The sequence below is a fragment of the Corvus brachyrhynchos genome, unplaced genomic scaffold (genome assembly GCF_000691975.1).
Source record: "Corvus brachyrhynchos isolate BGI_N302 unplaced genomic scaffold, ASM69197v1 scaffold116, whole genome shotgun sequence".
Classification (NCBI taxonomy): Eukaryota; Metazoa; Chordata; class Aves; order Passeriformes; family Corvidae; genus Corvus; species Corvus brachyrhynchos.
Window position 1 is genome coordinate 8,694,252 of NW_008240221.1, and position 22,305 is coordinate 8,716,556.

The 22,305-nt window shown below is 42.7% G+C and overlaps 1 protein-coding gene across 1 annotated transcript; it reads right to left on the minus strand.

The window, feature by feature from the left end:
• Nucleotides 1–4,450: 4,450 nt before the first annotated feature.
• On the minus strand, nt 4,451–14,807 carry LOC103622858. Its single transcript, XM_017744914.1, has 20 exons — nt 14,720–14,807; nt 13,312–13,439; nt 12,485–12,628; nt 11,806–11,889; nt 11,099–11,266; nt 10,934–11,030; nt 10,619–10,842; nt 9,733–9,886; nt 9,451–9,659; nt 9,246–9,363; nt 8,894–9,099; nt 8,317–8,434; nt 7,630–7,799; nt 6,780–6,853; nt 6,574–6,701; nt 5,981–6,170; nt 5,442–5,583; nt 4,791–4,884; nt 4,595–4,667; nt 4,451–4,502 (listed from the first exon to the last, which is right to left on the minus strand). Exons 1-20 carry the CDS (start codon nt 14,805–14,807, stop codon nt 4,451–4,453), a joined length of 2,661 nt encoding a protein of 886 aa, XP_017600403.1.
• Between the last annotated feature and the right edge of the window lie 7,498 nt (nt 14,808–22,305).

Below are 22,305 nucleotides of genomic sequence, written 5' to 3' on the forward strand. Positions count from 1 at the left end.
TTTTAAACAAGTATTTCTGGACTTAAAGACGTACACTTTTCACTGAGCCAGAGAGAAACAGCCCAGAAGCAGGCTGAGAGCAAGAGAAATGAGCACGTGGCACCAAAACAGGTGAGATGACAGGACCCCACCAGCTGCTTCCTGAGCTGTTCTTCATGCTCAGAGTTGTGCCCTTGCCTCCTCTCTGAGTGAATTGCTGAGGGGGAACCAGGCGTAACCACAGAGTGCTAAAAGTTTCAGAAGCCAGGGAAAAGAGTGATTTCAGCCCCATGTCCACCCTAAATCTTTTATTATGGAAGGAAAAGGCAGGGCAGAGGAGGCAGTTACATATAATGGATTTTGTACCAGTTAACTCCTTTGGTGCCATGAGCCAGGCACTTGGTGCTGCTGGAGGGAGCAGTTCCTGGTACCAACTAGAATAGGCTCTGGGTTTCTTTTTCTATCTCAGGGACCAGAGGCTGTTCTGGGGCAGCTGGGCGGATATCATACTGCTCTATTTAGCAGGAGGCACAGAAATGCAGAGGAGGAGGCCTTGCAGGTAGGGCACTAGCCCAGGATTCAGGAGGCTTGACAGCCTCACACAGCACCATGGGCTTTCCACCTGAATCCAGGAGCATGACTACTTCTCTGCCTACTCTGTACAAAGGATGCAGCAGTGTTGTCTGCCAGCAGCAGCAATACCTAGACATAGACCCTGAGGAGAGCAAGGAGGCCAAATCCCCTCTTGAGGGTAAGGATAAGTACCTTGGAGAGAATATTCCCCAGTGGTTAAAGGCTCACACGTGGAAGAAACTCCTTAGGCAAGCCCCAGCTCTGTAATCCACAGAGCTCACACCCCCCCCACCCCCAAAGCAGAGGGGAGCCTGGGGCCGCCCGCGCACACACAGGGCTTTGAAATTCTATGCTGAGGAGCACCATGTAGGTGCCAAGAGGTTTTATGGTAACACATTTGGGCTGCACATAGGTGTGCTAGGGACAAAGAAATCCTCCTGCAAATGGGCTTCAGCCAGTTCCTTGGGAGAGCTGCTTATCTGGGAGCTGCCATATCCCCTCTGACTAGGGAAGCCGGGAGCTATCTTTCTAACTCTGCCTAACAGTAGCTAAAAAATACCCCACAAGAGCATAAATACACCCCCAGCTTTCAAGGAGCCAGTGTCTGACTAACTTTCTCTCCCCAACTTATCTGTCATGCAACCACAAATCCTCTTACTGCCTTTAACAGGCAGGAAACCGGAAAGAGGATTCACAGATCCCAATAAAGCTGTCTGTTTCTAATGAGTTACAGAAGCTGGGTCTTTCTGAACCCTCTTCCCTGATCAAGCCCCTGACTTTTTGCTTCTTTATACACCAACATCAGCCCAGGCTTGCTCTCTTACAGTACTTGATGTCATGATAAGGAGAGACCCACCTTATTTATGCTTTAAAGCATTCCTTTTGAAGCACATGGCCTTCTAACATTCTAGCTAACACTGTCTTTAGGTGTTTCTGGGCTCACAGGCACAAATAAAAGCAGAAATGATATGGAAGTGGCTGTCTAAAGACTCAAATAGACTTTTGGCAGAAGCCAAGGCTTGAACTTCTTTAAGCTTTCCACATCATTAGAGCATTGTCAGAACATGTTTTGCTCTGGATTTAGGTGCATAGCATTTACTGAAGACATTGACATTTAAAAGAAAAAGCAGAGGAACATGCCAAGGAGAGAAAATTAATTGGGACAAAAAAAGTAAATGTCAATTTTCTTAGTTTTTCAGTATTAATAGCAAATTGTTGCTGCTTTAAGTCACAAAAACAGTAGAGTTTTAAAATACTAGCTGTCATTGAATATATAGAAAAAAAAAAAGATTTCTGCCTTTCTATCAGTGACCAAATATAATGAGGTTACTTATTAGCACTGACTTAACATTTATTTGAAATGTAAATAACTATCTACAGTACATTTCTGTTATTGTTCCTATTTTCCTATAAAAACAAATCACAGCAGACTTCTCTTTTCCCTTACACTTTTGTCATTCACCTGTTGAAATTGCAGAAGACATTAAGCATAAACAAAGAAGATTGATCTTCTTTCAACTTGTGTTAACAGGGATATAAAAATAACATCCCAAATACCAGGGGAAAAGCATGTGGTCATAAAATATCCACTTAAAAGGCAAAGAGGTGTCGATAAAACACTTGAAGATTTTTTTTCTCTTTTATATATATAACCAGGAAGGCAGTTCCTGATTTTTAGTATAAACAGACACCTCTGAGGTAGAGAGAATACTACTGTCATGTCTTTAAAAGATTTTACTGATATTCAAATGGATTTTGTGTATCTCACAGGCTGCTGGAACATCTGACAAGAAGCTTTATACAAATCCTTGTCCAACCATGGAGGGAAGTGTCCTTGAATTTTCCCACATATCGAAAGGTTAATAGATAAGATGATATCTCATCCCAAAATGGCACTAAACAAAGCTTTTAGAAGAGCTGAAGAGTAGAGCCACAGTGAACCTGGACATCACCTTGCTTGTCTACAACTCTTAAAATTCCATCAACAGATAAAGCATCTCAAGGTGTTGACTAAGCTTATGAAAATAAATGAAGGTGTCTTAGACAAGATTGTAAATACCAAATTTCTATGCCTGATGATGTCCTTGAGTCTTGGTTTGAAGAGAAAAACTGAAAACCCCGGAAGCCACAACCAAGACAGGGTTAACAGTACTGAAATAGGCTGCCCAACTTCAGGCTAGGTTCTCACAGCAGTCTCTAATTGTTGCACTTTTCCCCCACACAAATCTAAGAAAGAAGGTGGCTCAGGCTGCTCAAGGCAGCCTGTGCTGTGCTGGTAGAGCGCTGTCATGGGAAATGAAGATTGCCACTCACTCAGCTGGAGAAAACTCCCCATTTCTTGGGGAGACAGTCAGCATGATGTAAGACACAGGGAAATCACCACACCACCTAAAGTGCCCATGGTTGTGTTCTCTTAGGTGCAAAACCCTGGCAGCGCATTAGAGGTGTCTCCCTTTATTTCTCAATAGGTTTTTTCTGCAGACTCAGCATTACCCAGTCCTCAGCCCACAGGGTTAATGCAGGGGAAAGCACTGGGCATCAAGTCATCGACTTGACAAATCTGCTGTGAGGTGTTCTGCATTTTCCTGCTATTTCCATTTTGATATTCCTCAATATCACAGCTCCACGGCTTTAGTCTTCATCTACAACAGGAGTAGCAAAATGAATCCTTCATCACAATAACATTCTCTACTGGAAAACAGTCTTGATATGTTCCTCATCATGAGGCCCACACAGATTTTTCCAGAAACAGCAGTAAGACATCTACTACAGATATGCTTAGCAGGCATACTGGAAGACAAACAAGACTTACAAACATGAGCTGCAATTACAGCACAAACTGTTTAGTGGGATCTCTGTACAGGTAACAACAGAGATAGCTGGAGTTGAAAAGATGTGTCTCACAAAGTGCAAATAGGTTCACAAAATACTTTCTTGCTCAAGTTAGCCTTCACAGAAATTTCTGTTGTATAATTCTCTTTAATCTAAAATTAAAAAGCAGACACCCATTGTTGTATATTTACCCTTAAGGGATCATGATTCATGCTAAGCAGTAGCTGTCATTAGAACAGGAAAATACAACATTGAATCCAAACTGTTTTCACACCACTGTTCAGACACAAAGAAGAAATCGAGAATATTTTACCCATTAAAAAAATCCAAAACAAAACACACACAGGAAAATCTGACAGGAACCCCCTAAGCATCACATTCTCCAGCAAGGAAGAATCCTTAACACTTTGCAGATAGAGTCCATGTAATAGTAATAATGACAATACAAATCTTCACTAAAAGATTGTTTCCATTTAGGCTGACAGCATACTCAGCTAAGCAGTCACTGATGCTACTTCTGAGTGGTTTCAGCCACCTAGGGAAGGCAACTTGACATTGCAGGGCCACAACACTCCTGCAAGAATCACAGTTTACAGCTTTCCTGTCAGCAGCCACTGCAGGATCAAGGATGTTCATCCCCATCTTACTTAAAAAAAACCTCACTTTCTTTTACTGACTTTAAGCTCCTTGCAGTCCTTTGTTCATACTGAAGCTTAAAAAAAAAAAAAAACCCTCAAAGTGATTTACAATTAAGTTCACACCTGTTGCCATCTTCCTCCCCTACCCCAAAACAGATGCTTCTAACTGCAAAGTAACACAAGTTTCAGACATGTTAGCTAAGCAGATTAGGTCAGATGAACAAAGAGTTTAATGCTGTAGAGGAACGGAGAAGAACAACACTAATTTAACTTAGAGTTACACCCAATAGTGGTTAGCTGACCCTTTTTTCGGTAGACACTGCCAATCTATTTTTCCTGTAGATACTGCAGAAACAGATCTACTTAATTTACTTTACTTGTGAATCTAGGCTGAAGGCTATGCTTGCTTAGGCCACCCAGCTGCAACTTCATAAACCAAAGTAGTTCTTGTTTAGTCTGTCAGAAGTCAGTGCATTCAATCTGCAGGGAGAAGAGAAGTACACACAAGTCAGTTATATTGCAGCAGCAGTACACTTGGTGTTCCAGTAGTATAATTTAAGATTGACACCAACCTCTCCTGATTGTTTTTCTTCCTAACAAGCACTGGTCCAGAAGACACTTGCCCATGTGGATGTGCACTGTGGGCTGTAAGACGTTTCAGCTTTTAAGTCCCTGCACAGCATATTCTAGGACTAGAATTCTGAGACCTGACACCAGTCATTGCTGAGCAAGACTCAAGAGAGACTTGAGACATGTCTCTTTTCTTACCAAGTCTGTGTCCAGGATTGCATCTCCTTGGACAAAAAGCATCTAAAGGCTGTTGCTTAGTGTTGCAGATCACCACACTGCAGTGGAAATACAACTACAAGACAAGAATACTTAGATTAGGGAAGTCTTATTTGGAACCCCATGTATACCGACCCCAAAGGATATGAAGGTTGTAGCAAGGTGGGGGGTGGCCTCTTCTCCCAGGCAACTAGTGACAGGACAAGGGGAAAACGGCCTCAAATTGCACCAGGTTGGATATTAGGTAAAAGTTTTTTCACTGAAACAGTGGTAAAGCATTGGAACAACACCCAAGGAAAGTGGTGGAATCACTATCCCTGGAAGTGTTCAAATGATGAGTAGATGCAGCACTTGACAATACTATTTGGTGGGCATGACGGTAATCAAAGATTGGACTTTAAGATCTTGGAGGTCTGTTCCAACCTGAATGAGTCTATAATTCTGTTCTATGAACCAAACACAAGTGCCTGGTCTTTATGACCCCTGCCAGAGTGCTATTCCTTCAAGGACGTGTCCAATAGCCCCAGGCAGCATGTGGCCAGCTGAGCCCTTACACAGCATTGGCTGCATGCACCACCCCGGGCTTGCATGTCAGGACTGCTATCAGCTCAAGATAGAACAGAGACATCTCACCTGCTCTTGTAACAGAGATGTGCCCTGGACAAAGGCGAACATCCTCACTTCAAATCTCTTTAGGTGCTGAGGAAATTTTGCTCTGAGGCTGTAATTAACTTTGTGGAAGACAGTTCTGTAGGAGTCTTTGTTGTTTTCACACCTGTTTGGGAAAGTGAGAGAAAATGTATTTAATCTAAACCTTCAACCAAATCTTCAAACACAACAAAGAGGTAAAATACTGAGGAGCTTCCCCCTCCATTTTCCTTGGGTCATAGGGGAATGAATAGAGTCTCCCCAGTTCATGATCCCTCCCTTTGGCCACAGTCAGGGTTGCTTGTTTTTTCTTTCCAGCCAGAACTGTTAGCTAGAAGCACTTCTGGCCACTCACATGACCTGCTGCCCCCAGAAGGCACAGCCACTGTGCTGACACCAACATGTGCCCCACAGCCTAGCAGCAATTGCATCCAAGATGACTTCTACCTCTTCCCCTTTCTTCCCACCTGAGGTACAGCACCTTGCGCTGAACAGTTACCAAACAGGAGAGAAGTCCTCCTCACCCATGTATGAGGATGTGCCACTGTGGAAGGCTGTCCTGGCTTTGGGAGTTTGTAGCCCAACAGTTATCCAGGTTTAGGTCCAGTCTTGCATCTTTAGGCTGGAGCAGCTCAACTTCAAAATACAGGGCCTCCCTCAGGTATTTTACCACAGGATATTCTGATTCCTGGTAGGGCTCTGAATAGGATTTCTCTGCAAGATAGTACTGATATTAGGGCTTCCTCTTTATGAAGTAAGTATTCATGAACTTTCTGCTTCACTCCTTTTCCCACTACCATTTGCTCTAGCACTGTAATAGTAAAACGTGGGACAGCATATGAATGTCAAGAAATGGAGATAGAATGGCAAGAAAGCAAGATCAGCAATGAAAGCAAAAATCTCAACTATATTCCTTGGCTCTGAGGATCCAGAAGTGAGACACTCCTTCTGCAAAAATGCATTAGAGTAAGATTTTAATTCAAAATTGTCTCGATATAGATACTGAGAAGGGAAAAATCAAGGCCACTCCAGAAAGGGTGAGTGTTTGGTTCAGGCTTCAGTCAGCCCTTTCTACTGGCAGAGGCATCATCTTACAGTAGTAACTCATAAATGTTACCTTTGAAAAGCTTCAATGAAAGAGTGAGACAGCCAAACCCTGGTTTAATACTGGGTGGTGGGCTCTTCTTAGATTCATATCTGGCATCAACTGTCTGCTCGACTGCATACGAGCAGAGAAATTTCAGTCTGAGAAAATAGGTTTAGCATTAGATTTTTTACAACAAAAATAACATGTACAAGCTTTTTATGGGGAATGACACTTACTGGTATATGGGTGTATCATTGCCAGGTCTGAAATAGAGTACCTCGTTTTCATACGTCACAGTTGTGCCGTTGAACTGAAAGGTGTACATCATTACAAACAAGAGAGTCCCATTAGAGTCTGATTTGTGTTTGGCACAATGTCTACGTCCCTCCACTTGACTGGAAGATTGCACTGAGCAGAGTATGCTTAGAAATGGCCAGAAATTACCAGCCAGCAGACCAATGCCCACTGAACTAAAGCTGACCACAGCTAACAGCTATGCCATGGTCAAGAAGAAAGTTTATTAGCTTGAATATGACAGAACACCTTAGAAAGGGAGTGCATGGGTCCTGAGAAAAACAGCTGTGTCTGTTTACTGAATCAGTTAGTAGAATGAGATGCAACAATGCAGAAGTAAGCTGCATTTATTGTGATCTGAATTTAGGCATGTTCTGATTTTTTGTTATTTTGTCTGTTTTCTATTTGTACAGTATTTGGTGGAGGAACAGTACCCACACCAGTCTTTGGCTACATAGTCATTAGCAACATCCAGCCAGCTTCTGCAAGACATACAAGTATATCTCACCAGCATTAATTTGCATTCAAGCCCACTACTGAACAATTCAGAAGTGTCAAACAGAAGGCTAGTTTCAGAAAGCACCTCTGACCTTGAAAAAAAAAAACACTCTTACAAAATAAGAACTTTTTCTCAACCAAACTTAGTAAGCTCAGAAAAAGAGTATAGATGTACTACTGTGCTGGTTTCAGCTATGACTTCCATGTAGCTTCTGCTCACCTCTGAACCTCTGCCAGGTCTAGCAATAAACCCTACCCCAATGCAGAGTAAAATTCATGTGACTAAGTCCTTACCTTTCTACTTGTTCCACAAGTGTTCACATTGAACTTGAAGGTTGCAGTCTTCTCTGTCACCAGACTGGGTTTGCACTGTCTGTCCCTCAAGACAAGCAGAGCAGTGTCCAGGTCTTCATCACCTACCAGTTTTATTGCTGTAATAATCACAGTGCCATTGGGCAGGCACTCTGAAAGAGAAATATATATTTTCAGAAATATCAGGATTCAAGCTGCTTTTGTAGCCTAACAACAAAGATGTTCTGCATGGATTTGTTGAAAAGTTCTTTTAGCAGCTCACAAGGAGCTCTCACCCTCTTCAAAGGGATTTTTCTAGCCAAGATAGTCAGTAGACATAATACTGAAGAATAGCTTTAGAATGACTAATTTATATGCTGATTCTCCCCACATTCCACCAAATCCCCCCACCTCATTCAACTCTCAAAATAACCACAAAAACTCTTTAAAAAAGCTTCTTGATTTTGGAGGTGTGAGGGGAAGTAGTCTTTCCCACCTCCCTCCCCCATTCCCGTACTAGGCAGCATAGTCACTCCAATATTTAATTTGGCTTGCCTTGTGGCATATTAACTGGTAGGATACCTGACAAGAAAACAGAGTGCCACAGAACTCTAAAATCTAGAAACATTTCAGACTGCATGACTTAGTTTTGCAACTCAAATAGCATTAACAGCCCCAACATGCTATTACGTATTAGCTCTGAAGGTGAAAATATGCAGGAGACTGAGAAATCCCTCCTCTGAGCCAAGGTGAGGCCATCCTTCAAGGTCAAGTAGAATGAAGCCTTTATTGCAGAGGTATGAAAGCCCTAGAGATGACAATCACAGGTTAAACAAGAGAATAAACAACCTGTTCAACTAAAGCATTCAAAATCTAAGAGGGCAGGTTATCACAAACCAAAGGTAATGATGCTTGACCAAAGTCAAACCCACAGGATGTATCTTTTGAATCCAGAAGCTCACACAGTGAGCTTTTTCAGTTGTTTTGCAATAGAACTCACTACAAACTGCATTGCATGTATAATTGTCATTAAAGATGCTCAGCCTTAAAGTAAATGCAGAATATGTTTCTTTCTTTCCTTGCCCATTTCTGCCAAAATTAACCAAGGAAAAAATAAGTTTTCTTACAAAGGCAGAAAACAATCCTCCATCACACCTTTGAAGACTGTCTCAAAGAAGTTTTATTTTGCTTTCAAAAATATAGTGTGTCATGTTGACATCTCACAGCTAGAACATGTCTTTCAGTTGCTACATGTTGGCAGCCTTACCTCATAGTTCACGTGGGAAGAAAGGAAAGGGACAGAGATTGCCAGGTGAGTGCCATTGTCCCTCAGACTGTAGTTGTACTTCTGTGCACCCTCTGGGGTCAAGTGCCAGTCTGAGATGAAAGGTAGCCAGTTTTGGTCCACATTCCCATGACTGATAATGAGATGAAGGTTCCTCCCATCACAAAACCCTCTTGCGCTGGGCAGTACTGCAAAACAGCCGAGACTCAGCCAGCTGCCATTGGTTTAATACAGCCCCTTGGGACTGGCAGTATCCCTGGCTGAAATTAATCCAGTTCACAGCAGAGTTCACAGCCAGCTTGGTACAGTTTTGCTCAAGTTCCGCAAAGTTTACCTGCATCTTTCACAGCTGACAGTGCAATGACTGGGATGACAAAGGTCTCACTTGATGGATGGGTGACGAATATGAGCGTGACATTCAGGGTGTATGCTCTCATGGCCTCTCTCATGTACTAGGAAAATCATATTTAGACAGGAAAAATCACCAAGTGATATCATCATTTCTATACTGTGGGATGCTGCAGTGTCTTAGTACACACCTCTTTTTTAACACTTGGTGCATCAAGTGGGATTTGAATTACGTATGCTTGGCTTCCATTAGTGTATCTGGCCCTGTGTATTAGGTAGCCATGCTGAACAACTTCAGGTACAGCCACAGCAACCCCCTCAATGGTTAAGTTCACAAGTTCAACATCTGGGAGGAATGTTCCCACTGTCACATTCATTAGCCTCGCACTCAGATTTAAATCTGAAAAGGAGAAGTAGCATTAAGCTCTTAACAGTACCAAAACCTTTGGTAAATTTGATGTTCAGCTACTTACTATTTGTTATAGAAACTTCTACTTGTTCAAATGGTGTCTCTATTTCCTTGATGATAGTATGTTTGGTTAGCCCCCATTTGCTGTCTTCCCACTGGTGTTCCAAGAACAGGTTGATGCTGTATTTTGTCCCAAGCTGTCCATTGCTCACAGAAGTCTAGAATTTCAAGTCAGCACACTTTAGTATGGCGTGATTTTGCATTAAAGTTGTTGGATCATTTCAAGGTCAGCTAAAACTACAGTGCCAACCAATTGCCCTTTCTACTAAGGAATCCTGAGCTCTTGTATCCCTGCTTAGATTATCTCAGTACTTCCTTTGGAAAATTATCTCCCACTCCCCAAGTTTCAAAGCAGCAGGGGACTATTTCACAGTGAAAGGGCTGCTCCTGCAAATTCAGTAGAAGTGCAGTTGCTACATTTGCCCAGGACTCAGTCCACACCAAACAACTGGATTTACATGTGTAGTCTCAGCCCATCCCAAGAGCACATGGTCTGCTGGACTAATGGGTTATTCCCATTCTTTTTAGTGGTCTCTGTAAAATACAACAGAACCCATGCATGCCTTACAGTCCAGTTAGAGCTGTCTCTAAGGAGCATACATCAGGACTAACAGATGAATGCTCCGTGTTAACCTGAGGAAATCACAAATCAATGGCTCTGTGGAGGATTCTGTCTGTGTTTGCAAGAAAAGAAATTCTTCATAAAGTGGTGATTTCAAAAGCTATCTTTAGTCAGGACTTCTGGAGTTTTTAACAAACCTTTTGTTCTCCCTCATTCCCATCTTTCATTTGAAAGGAACAAAATGAAGAAATATTCCTCATCAGAAAACAAACAAACAAACAAAAACCCCAGAATATTGCTTGCCTCACACCTAATAGAAGTCACTGACCTTGTAATAACCACCTTCTGCACCTATTGGAATCTTCATCATAATTGCATTTAATTCATTCAACAACACATATTTCCTGGAAGCCATTTCCTTGGCAGAGAGTTTGCGTAGATCCACACCAGCTTCCACAAGCACATCCTTAAAGCTAGTCACGCCAGCAGAGAGAGGTGGAATATACTTTGGGACAGTCCAGGTGATTGTTTTGTTCGCGTAGTCCACACCATCTTAGGGGCAAGGCATGAAAGCTGTCAGCTCATTAGTCATGAGTCTATCCCTGTACATTTTGGCATTGGAGAAGGGTACCACCCTCCTTACCTACAGGACATGCCACACCAGTATCCACCATCAGGATCACCCACTGGTATTTGTAAAATGTACTTGATCTCAGCACAGAAAAGGTAATTCCCTGATCCTGTAGGAAGACACCTGGTTACACCTGCACAGCCTGGCAGCTTGCTGGGCCAGAAGGCGCACACCAACCTTGACCAGCTGAACTTGGGCAGCAGTGTGTGGCACTCGCAGCAGAACCCTGGAGTCTGTGGTGTTGAGTCCATAGCCTGCACTCCAAGCATTGCTCACAAGCAGAGACCTTTTTTCTTCTGGCTGATGAAACACTACCTGCCATATTGAGGCTTCTTCTGCTTTTGCCTACTCAGTGAAATTCATCAATAGTTTAAATATGATGTTCAAAGTAACAAGTTTACTACATCGAATGATTTACTGTACTGAATTTCCCAGCAGTTTTGTTCCCCTACTTTAAATTTTGCTAGTGGGCTACCCTTCCAGCTTTTCCCACCTCACGCATACAGAAAACTTTTCATATTAAGGGCATCAGAGAATAACTAACGGCGCTAACTGTGCTGCTGCAGACTCTGCACATACAGAGTCCAAGAAGAAAAAAGCCTCTTCACTGTTCTTTTCTGGGCCATGGGGTCTTGAAGTTTTGGGTTTTTTTGCACAGTCCCTTGCCTGGGGAAGACTTGATTTCTTTCTTGGAGACACAGCCTACAGACAGCTGTCTGTACATCTAATCTACAAAAACATACTAAAACCACTTAGTACAGAATTTCTTCTACTCCTACTTAGGAATAAACACTTTTTGAAAGTACTGTGTGGTTATAGAATAGAAGGATGGTTGGGCCAGAGGTAGCACTAGCTTTTATTAGGAAGAAAACCAATAGTTTTACCTCTGGAAAGACAAGAGTCCAGTCCTCAGGTTCATCTTGAACAAAGTCTTTTATAGTCTGTGGAACCTCCCTCCTGACAGAAACCTGAAGGGAAAAAGCATCTGTAAGGGGTTTGTGGATAGCACTTGTTTCCTTGTCTTCAACACTCTACAGGCCTTTTCCAAGGGAAACCAGCATTTCCTAGATGGAGATGTCACCATGCCTGGTACTTTACCTATAGTCTGCTTGACTTCAGTTTCTTTTTATTTTCCACCTTTCTAATTTCTATTTCCAGTTAAGACCAGAAGTTTATTCTTGACTCCCATGTCCTCTTCCAAAAGGAGTCCATTTCCCCTTCTGCACTCCTCCCCAGCAAATTCAGCAGGGAAGATTCCCTCAGGAAGCATACCTCTCTGTTGTCTCAAATAAGATTTGTTGGGGCAACATTCAGTGGGTTCAATCCATGAGCTTAACCCTTTGATTACCTTTTCCACAGCCTGATTAGCTATTAGTGCTAATACAGGTTTACAGTCATAATATAAATGTATCACTCAAGATGCATACTGTGCACTCACTCATGAGCTGCTCATGGTGGGACAGTCTGAAGCTGCTTAGATTCTAGGAATATGTATTAGAAACAATCTAGGAGTACCTTGCAGTACTTACCTCCTTATTTTAGCACTGTCCCATAAGTACTCACCTCCATGTAGTTACTTCCACATATTAACTCTCTGGGGCTCCACGGACCATAGTGACAACTTGCACTTTTCAGATGAGTTGTAACATTGCTCATATCAGAAGTAGGAGATGCTTTGATTTGTATAGTTACTGTGAACACATCTTTCTGCATGGACAAAGGGAGCATTTGCTCGTTAGACTGATTTTTCCCTAGTTGGGCATCACCTATCCTTGTGACCCAAAAGTAAATTACAAAACACACCCACCAGCCTCTGCACAGAAGAGCAACTCCATACTGAAGCATTATCACTTTCAACTTCATTAACTATACAAGATATATGCATGTAGGTGTATATATACACAGCAACATAAATACTTTGGGCAGCAGGTTTGTTCCTTCTGCACAGCCCCAGAAGTGTACAATAAGAAAAAAACAGACCAAACAGACCTAAGCTATAGCTGATTTTGTGTTTGATGACATAGTAGCAGTGAGCCACATACCAAAGCTTGAGTTTTTACCCTGATGTGTTTCCAGACACTAAATATTGTTAGGGCAGAGTGCAACATGGCTGCCAGATAGAATTCCCTATAGTTATCCACAAGAAAGTAGTTGCCCTTCAAGGGCACTTGTGATATACTTCATGTGTTCATCTGTAGGCCATCCAAATGACAGTAGCATGGAATATTCTCAGACCTCTGGATACATTAGAAGAGAAAGAAACTATTTTCTGCTAATAAATACGCAAGACATTATGACATCTCAGTTAATGCCCATCAATAATTTGGTCATTTCTCACATAAAGTCAGTGTACAAGAGCACTGTAGTCAAAGTGTCTGTCACAGACTTACCTCTAAGCAAGAATGGCAGCTCAGTGCAGAAGCACGGAACTCGATGCTACCCCAGGAGCTGTAAGTTACTGTATAGCCACACTGTGCTGCCATGGCCTCATCGAGCTCCCAGGCTGTGCCAGACTGATCTACAGACAAATAAACATCAAAGAGCTGTATTAACAAGTGTAATTCCTGCTCTGCAAACTCCTTGAGAAACCTGCTCTGATACAGCCCAGCTGCATCCCCTGGGCTCAGAGAATTGCAAAGTGAGGAAAGGGCTGTGATAGAGTCTACAGAAAGAAAGAAAGGTAAGATTACCAGCACACTGGGACAGGGAACAATTGCAGCTGAAGGACTGAAGACAGAAAAAACCCTAAAACCACCAACATGGAAAGATGTTAAATCCTAAAGGGGGAATCAGTAAGCACAGAACAGTCAGATGGGTCATCAGTGTCAAAGTTGCCAGGATTGACAGATGGCAACAGCAACATGCAGACGCTGACCTATGGCTCGCACAGGTTCACGTTTCTCTGATGCCTGCCCAGCAGAGTCTCTTCAGGAGACAATCTGCCAGGATGGTGAACACACTAAAGATTAGCTTGGATGTTTTCAGTATGCAAAAACCATTTTTATGATTTTGAGCTTTCTGTTGTTTTGTGTTTTAGTTGTTTTGGGCTTTTTCCTTCCAAAAATAATTGCTTTATGGTGTAAGATATATGTATCTCAGCTGCAAAGTGTCTTTGTGTGTGACTGAAGATGCCTGAGCAAAGAGCACATTTTAAGTAGGTTTTGACACAAGTTTAACCTTCTAGAAAAATGGATGGCATAGAGACCTTTTTCAAGGCCAAATTTACATTTTATACATTTTACAGCAGATGTTTATAGCCCAAAATCAATATCACTGTGCCCTTCCAGGGCATTCTGGGATGCTTTTCACAGAAACACACCACTTGCTGGCTACTAAGTCCATAGCTAGGGGGCCCAGCTAGTTTTTCTTAAACTTCATTAAGTATATGCCACCACCAAGCTGAAGCCAAGAAGGTGAAAAGCCACTAGAGCAAAAATAAGTAATGTAGTGACAGCTCCAGCTAGTGAATTTTCAGAGTAGTGTGTACAGTTACTATAAAACATTCTTATCACAAAGAAAATCCACTAGCTTTAACATGCCTAGAAGCTACCATGTACACTTCAATTTGAGCCCAAATATAGCAAAATCAAGTCTAATCATGGCTAAGTTACCAAAATACAACTCTATAGTATAGGTTATATGAAAATCAAGGTAGAAGCTATCTTTACTTACAATGAAATCCAACCTATAGTATTCTATAATAGTAGAATAATCCAGGGAATTCTAGTATAGAAGCACCTCAGAGAATTTTAAACATTTCACTGTGTGTAATTCTCTCGTTCTTCTACATCAACTTACCAACAACAGAAAGAGATAAGTGTTTGTTCTCAAAGTATTCTGCACTCAGCGTTATCCTCAGAAGGTTTCCCAAGCACTCTGAACTCATGGGTCCTGTGTTGGATACATTGGAAGGCTGGTAAGGAGGGGACTGAAAATAAGATACAAACAAATGTGCTACTTCCCAGATTGCTTTATAAAGTCAGTGTTATGACAGTCATACATCTCTGGTCAGGAGGTGTGACAGGCTGTGTTTATACTGGCAGTAATTCCAGGGGGAAATCCAGCCCCCAAATTAGTATCCTAGTAGTAACAGTGTCTGATGATTTGGCAATGCTACCTGCAACAACCAGTCATGGAAATAGGATTTTGGAACAGGGTCAAAAAGGTACTACATTGGCTGCCCCAATGTGAACATCCCAGATAAAATAAAACAGAATATGAAAGTCCCACACACTCCTGAAAAGAGAAAAAAACTCCATCCCTATAAACCAAAAAAAATCCCGACCAATAAATCCCTACAAACAGACCACGAAATAAACAGAAACCTCCACCTTTACCCCTCTATTCATAAGAAGAGCCCAAAGTCAGTTTGGGTGGGGAGCAGCCACATAAGCTGTCCATCAGCCTACCCTGGTCACTTGCCCAAGTACTGGTACCAGAAGGCAGCTGGCTCATGCTGGGAAAGGACCACCCAGGAGCAAAGGTGATGGCTTGAGAAGCTCCAGTCCCAAGATATCACCCCAGCATACACCAGGCTATGGCTCCCAAACCTCTTACAAGCAGGAGGCAGGTACAAACTGTCCTATGTGTAGGTCTAGAGACCAGAGGCGGCTTCTAATTTGACACGAACTTCTAATAAATGGGGTTGGTTGCTTCAAATAGGAGTTTGTATGGCATCATGAGCTAACACCAACTAGACCTTTTACAATAATGGTATGTTTTAAGACCTGAGAGGATTCTTTTTCCTAGAGGGTTCAGCACTGTAGCCTGAATTTAACTAGTGATGCAATTCCCACATCAGAGATGATCACACTAAGGAGAGTCAGACAGATGCTGGGGAGCATGACCCTGTTCCACCCATACTCCAAGCTACCAACTAGATTCAGTGCAGAAGCTATATAATTGCTCCAAGCTGGATAAAACCTTCTCCAGTATCTATTTACTTTGATCTTTAGGAATTGCTAATGTGTTTTATACAGGACCCACTGTGAGCAGGGCAGACAGCCCTAGAAACACCTCTCTGCACCTGCTGCTCCAGGACCAGCTCTGTTTTTTAAGGAAGCACTTTTGGCTAAGATTATTGTTTCCTCTTAGTCAAATCACTGATATCTTTATACTTTGTCCTGGTTTTGGCTGGGTTAGAGCTCATTTTTTTCCTAATAGCTAGTACAGAGCTGTATTTTGGATTCAGGGCAAGAATTATGTTGATAACACACTGAAGTTTTGGTTGTTGCTGAGCAGTGTTTAGCACCGAGTCAAAAACTTTCCAAGTGGCTCATGCTGTGTGAGGGAGGAGGTGCACAAGAAGCCAGGAGGTAGCACAGGGGGGGACACCTGACTTGAACTGGCCAAAAGTATATTCCATACAATAGAGTGTCATGCCCTACATATAAACTGGGGGGCGTTGGCTGGGAGACACCAATCCCTGCTCAGGGACAGACTGAGTATCAGTCTTGATGAGCAACTGTACTGTGCATCACAAATTTTTCTTGCATTTTATAATTTTAAAAATTAAAATTGTGATAATAATTATTATTATCATATTTTACTTAGTGCACATTATTAAAATATTGTTCTCAATCCACAAGCCTTTTCCTGAGTCTCCTCCCCATTCCACTGGGAACAGGGAATAAGCAAACAGCTGCCTGGTACTTAGCTGCTAGCTGAGTTAACATATGATAGCTCTTACATGCTGTATGGTGACTAACAACAACTACACTCAAGAAAATAAGAATAAAGTCCTTATTGATTCATCAGTACTTGTCACCAGAATGAGGAAAGGTAGAAACATTTGCTTAATATAGTGACACGTAAATTTAAAGAGTGCAGTTTCCAACAAATCCCTGTATGTTTAAATTTTCTCAGAAAAACATGCAGGTAAGGCTGCCACAAGAGCTTCAGACTCTTCTGAAATACACACATAAGCCTAGCTATCACCCATGGAAAAGCCTGGAAACTGATGTGAAATCAGTTTCTAGCAGCATTACCTGGTTTCTCTTGAGTCCGTACTTCAGAGAATAATATTCCTATTAGGAATAACCTGTAAGAGAAGACAGGAATTAGGAGCAATTTCAACTTTGAAAACATGATAACAAATTTCTTGCTCAGAAAGTTCTCATCAGAATATTAAACTAGTCTTAAGTTTAGAGCAACAGCTCCAGACTAGGAAATTAGAAAATGGGATCTCATTAGTCATCACTAGAGAGTCAGGGAAGGTAAACCAGAAAAGTCAATATATTTAATATCTTAAGTAAGATCATTTATATTTAGCAGCCAAAGAGCTCTCACCTCTGCACCAGGTTCAGCTCCATTGCTCAGCCTCTAAGTGCTTTTTCCTTTACAGCACCACACAAAAATCTCCTTTCTCAGATTTGCATAGAAATCAAAACCTTTCTAGCACTGGGTTAAATAGAAAGGCTGCCACCTTTATACTGATGAAACCCTTTTTCAGCTGTTTATCCTTCTAATTATGAACCTGTAATTCACATCACCTGATTATTTGCTTTACTGATTAAATCTGCTCCTACTTTGGTTCCTAGGTCTGTCTATGTCTGTCAGCTCCTAACTTTCAGGTTCTCAAGGCTCATTCGGTTAGAACAGGGTGCTAATAATGCCCGGGTTGTGGGTTTGATCCCTCTATGGGCCATTCACCTAAGAGCTGGACTTGACAACCCTTGTGGGTCCCTTCCAAGTCAGAGTATTCTGTGAAACTGGCGCCGTTCTGGTAAAGCATGAGGTAATCCATTGTTTTGCAGCTCCTGTGCTCTTATGTGCTGGGTTGACCCTGGCTAGATGCCAAGTGTCCTCCTCAGCTGGAGAGAAAATGTAAGGAAAGGCTCAGGGGTCAAGACAATGACAGGGAAAGATAAGTCACCAGTGACTGTCATGGGAAAAACACTTGACTTGGGGAAATTAGTCTAGTTTACTGCTGATCAAATCAATACAGAATAATGAAAAATAAAAACTAGATTAAAAGCACTTAAAAGTCTTAAAAGCACTTTCCCCCTATCCATTCCTTCTTCCTGCACTCCACTTACTCCCCACCAGCAGCACAGGGGGACAAAGAATGGTGGCTGCAGCCATTCCTTCCTCTTCAGGGGAGGACTCCTCACACTCTTCCCCTGCTCCAGTGTGGAGTCTCTCCCATAGAAAACTGTCCTCCACAAACCTTTACAATGTGAGTCCTTCCCACAGGCCGCAGCTCTTCAAAAACAGTTCCAGTGTGCATCCCTCCCGTGGCATGCAGTCCTCCAGGAACTGCCTGCTCCAGCATGGGTCCCCCACAGGGTCACAAGTCCTGCCAGCAAATATGCTCCAGTGTGGGCTCCTGGGGTCCTGGGTCCTGCCAGGAGCCTGCTCCAGCAGAGGCTTCCCACAGAGTCACAGCCTCCTTCAGACATCCACCAGCTCTGGTGAAGGATCCTCCTGCAGGTGGATCTCTGTGATCCCATGGACCTCCAGGGGCATGGCTGCCTCACCATGGTCTGCACCATGGCCTGCAGGGGAATCTCTGCCCTGGTGCTTGGAGCACCTCCTGCCCCTTCTTCTGCACTGACCCTGGGTCTGCAGGTCTGTTGCTCTCACGTTCTCTCTGCTCTCTCCTGGCTGCAGTTCCATAGGGCTTTTTTTTCCCCCTTCCTAACTCTGTTATCTCAGAGATGCTGTCATCATCCCTGATCGGCTCAGCCTTGGCCAGCGGTGAGTCTGTCTGTCTGTCCTGGAGCTGGCTGGTATCGGGTGTTGGACATGGGGGAAGCTTCTGGCAACTTTACGCAGAAGCCACCCCTATAGTCCCCCTGCTATGAAAATCTTGCTACCCAAAGCCAACTCACTGTGCCTCCTCTGCAAAGGATTAAAATACAGTTTTAAGGCAATTGGATTAAAAAAATAGGAACTGTTAACCTTTACGATTAGAGGTCAAAACTAACTGTAAAAGGGAGCGTACTGGAGACTGATGGGCATCACAAATTAAATGAAGAACTGTCTAATTGGGTGACCTGTAGGACACCTAGAGCAGAAATTATGCTCAAATTTGAAGAAAATTAACCCAAAAACTGTGGAGGAATGAATCTGACTACAAATAGATCTGAGGAAAGGACCCTGCCTTTGCTGCATGCTGAAGGTGGAGAAGTTAGACCCTGGGCCCTGAGTCTGGCTCAGTGACAGTTTCCCACCACATGAGCAGGAGTGCACTCTGGTCACCGTGAGTGACGGGTGGGAGCAGGATGTTCCTGGAGCTGCTGAGCTGAGCTGCTGATTCTCAGAGCATGGCCAGGTCACATAGCATGCAAAGGGGTTATTGTGGAGTCTATTCACATTGTCTCTAAGTGCTGAGCACCACTGCTGCTTGGCAGTGGTTCCTAAGGAGTGCTTAGAGCTGCCTGCATCCCTCTCTCACTGAGTTTAATATCGAAGCTAACCTTATACTGGGGATTCTTCTGTCCTAGGCTTATTTCTGTGATTTTTGGGGTTTGCTCCTCCCTTTGCCCGTGAGAAGGCTGCCCGAGCCGCAGAGCTGGAGGATTTATTTGTAATTAAGCCCCATGTCCTGGAGAGGGAGCCGGAGGATCGCCCAGCTGCTCCCTCCGCTCCCGGCACCTTCCCGGGAGCGCAGCCCGGCCGGCGGCTGCTGTTCAGGGTTCGTTCTTAAACCCAACAAAGATTGCACAGGATCGTTTTAAACTGGCGTGTATTTGTGCAGCTGTCACGGGACACCTACTGAACCCCTCCCACATCTTCAAGAGTATAAAAAAACTTAATTGAATGTGAAATCCTAAGTTTGACATGCTCCAAAATGTTTTAGATTTTACTCCAGAAACAAGTGTTATTCCCAACTGGCTTGTGTTGCAGTTGTTTCCTTCTGAAATTCCCTATATGATACATTTTTAACTTTAGAGGGAGTTTTCCTGAGAAGCACTATCCACCAAGGATATTATATAAATAATGGGTTCTAATAATAAATAAGCCCGTGATCAGGCAGTCAGGGCTTAAATATTGGATATCATGACCCTGTTTATTATTGTTGGAGCTGAGACCATTTGAGTTATGGATTTATTTTGCTGTGCAGTGTGCTTTTACAATATTACAGAAAGGTTATTCAATTTTTCCAGAACTTGATTTTAGGTACCACCAAAGAACTGCCTGAGATTTCATCTAGTTTGTGTCAACTCAACATTTGAAGATCTGCACTGTTGACAAGCACATCACAAGTAATGGTAACCTTGGCCCATGGCAGTGTCAAGATTGCTTATGCTTTTCCATCCCAAGCAGATTCCAGCCATGTTTCCCTTAATTCTTCAATCTGCCACTACTCACATGCAGGCTGAGATTATAGGGCAAAATGGAATTCTAGAGGTGTTTTAGTCACTCCTTGGAGTTTAAACAGTATCACAATAATTAAAAACCATTTACTGGAATGAAAGTAGTAGTAGTTCTGCTACAGCACAGCCTTATCACAGTGTTATTGAAAGCATCACCCATCCAGTTTACCCACACAGTCACTCTCAGTGACTCTTTGTTTCCTTATTTTTCTTTTTTTTTACCCATCAATTGTAGATTAATTTCTATACACTTTTATGTTTCTGGGTTGTGGAAGAGAGAAAGAAGTCTTGTCTGTCACAGTTTTAATTGATAAAGATTAAGTGAAAGGCTTTAGTCAAACTATACAGCCAAAATGTCCAGTAACAGAAAAAGAATTCCTTTTGGCCTTCCAATCAGTATCAGGGCAAGAAGAGGAAGAAAGGAGGTAGTGTTATGCACACTCTCAGTGCTAACAACTATGTACAGGGTATTTTAATGTTACCAGCCTTTCAGCTGATAACTGACAGCTCTCCCACAGCAAGCAGGTGAGCAAGAAGGAAAAAAGGAGGTCCATGCAATCTAATATGGCTGTTAATTATACCTTGAAAGCTATTTCCCCTACATGCAAAAGTGCATACTAAATTAACATCAAAGATAACTCTGTGCTAATAGGAATAGTTAAAGTGTGTAGCCGGTGAGCCTATAGTACAGGGGACAAATAAGGCTGACTGGTGAAACAGTTCCTGGTATCAGAGACTCCTCCCTAGGTTATGGTGACCAAAGAGGCATCTCCCAGGAAGCTTTGCTTTGTCATGTAAGTGTATCCCTGTTCTGTTTCCCTGATTGGCCCTGATTCCCCTGTCTGTCCCTAATCTAGAAGGTTGGCAATATAAAAGTGAGAGAGATTTTGCAGTCTCACCCTTATAAAGTGACCTTTGTAAAATGTCCACTAGGAAATGCATCACTCATTGTCTTCATAGGGTTGCAATGCAAAATAAGATATACAAACTACTACTCCATCTGTCTCTCTCTGTTAACTCCTCCTCCCACGAATCTGCTCCTAGACAGTGTGTTTATGTGCTAGCCTAATTCAAATATTTTCCATGTAAAAAAAAGTGGGGAGACAGAAAACATACAGTCCATCTGTAAGTGATATCTGCAAGAGCAGACACATTAGATAGAATGAGGCCATTAACTAAAACTCAGCAACTTATGCTGGGCTGTCTCTGCTGTAAGACACGCCTCTTCTGGGGATATGAATTATTTCCTAAATCATCACTGACTTGATTTGCAGTGAAGCACAGTCCTGCTGTGGGAGTGCAGTAGTTCTAAGACCTCGGAGAGTCAGGAAAATGCCTGTCTCAGAGTTATGGTGGTTTTCTTTGAGCTCCCCTGCAGCCCAGAGCAGTAGGTATGATGATTGATAGCATTTAAAAAGACAGAGATCCTGAATTAAAGCTTTAGAAGGCAGGCTATGGCAGTCCTTTCTTCCCTGAAGAGGGAACAGCAGGATGTCTGAAGCAAGCCTCCCCTCAAGAGTGTTGGTCACAACCATATTGTCCTGTGGAGGGCATCATGGTTTGCACACAGAGCGCGCATGAAGCCATGGCATCATCCCTCCTTCTTCCTACTCATGCTTTCATCTCCTTCAACTTGGTGCTCCAGGAGCAGTGGATGTCCTCCCCAGAACCAGTACCATAACCTAAGGAGTTATGTATGAATTTGCCTGTGATTGAAAATACCAGTCTCAAAGTTTGTCTGCATCAATAAAACTGAGGCAAGTTAAGCCAAAGGGTTTCACCAGGAAGTAATTTGGCCTTTCAAGCCTAGATGGGATTCGAGAATAGGAATTTATGTGCAGTGGAGAGCAGTGTGTGAAAATGCCTGGAACCAAATGCAAAGCAATTTAGATTACTGTGATAGCACAAAAGTGCTTTGTGTAGACGATTTAAGACATCTGCCCATGGTCCAGACATCTGTGTGCAATGAATACCAGTTCTGAGCTGGCTCTTTATTTATCATTCAGTAATGTCCATTAATAATTGCTGCCCCCATACAACCCTCTCTTTGTCTGTATGTAGTTA

Coding starts and splice junctions, on each gene's coding strand:
- LOC103622858 (XM_017744914.1), bottom strand. CDS start 14,807: ATGAGTTCAGAGTGCTTGGGAAACCTTCTGAGGATAACGCTGAGTGCA. Junction 11,890..12,484: donor GTGGAAGTAACTACATGGAG/GTGAGTACTTAT, acceptor TTTTCCCTTCAG/GTTTCTGTCAGGAGGGAGGT. Junction 11,267..11,805: donor GGACTCTTGTCTTTCCAGAG/GTAAAACTATTG, acceptor TTCACTGAGTAG/GCAAAAGCAGAAGAAGCCTC.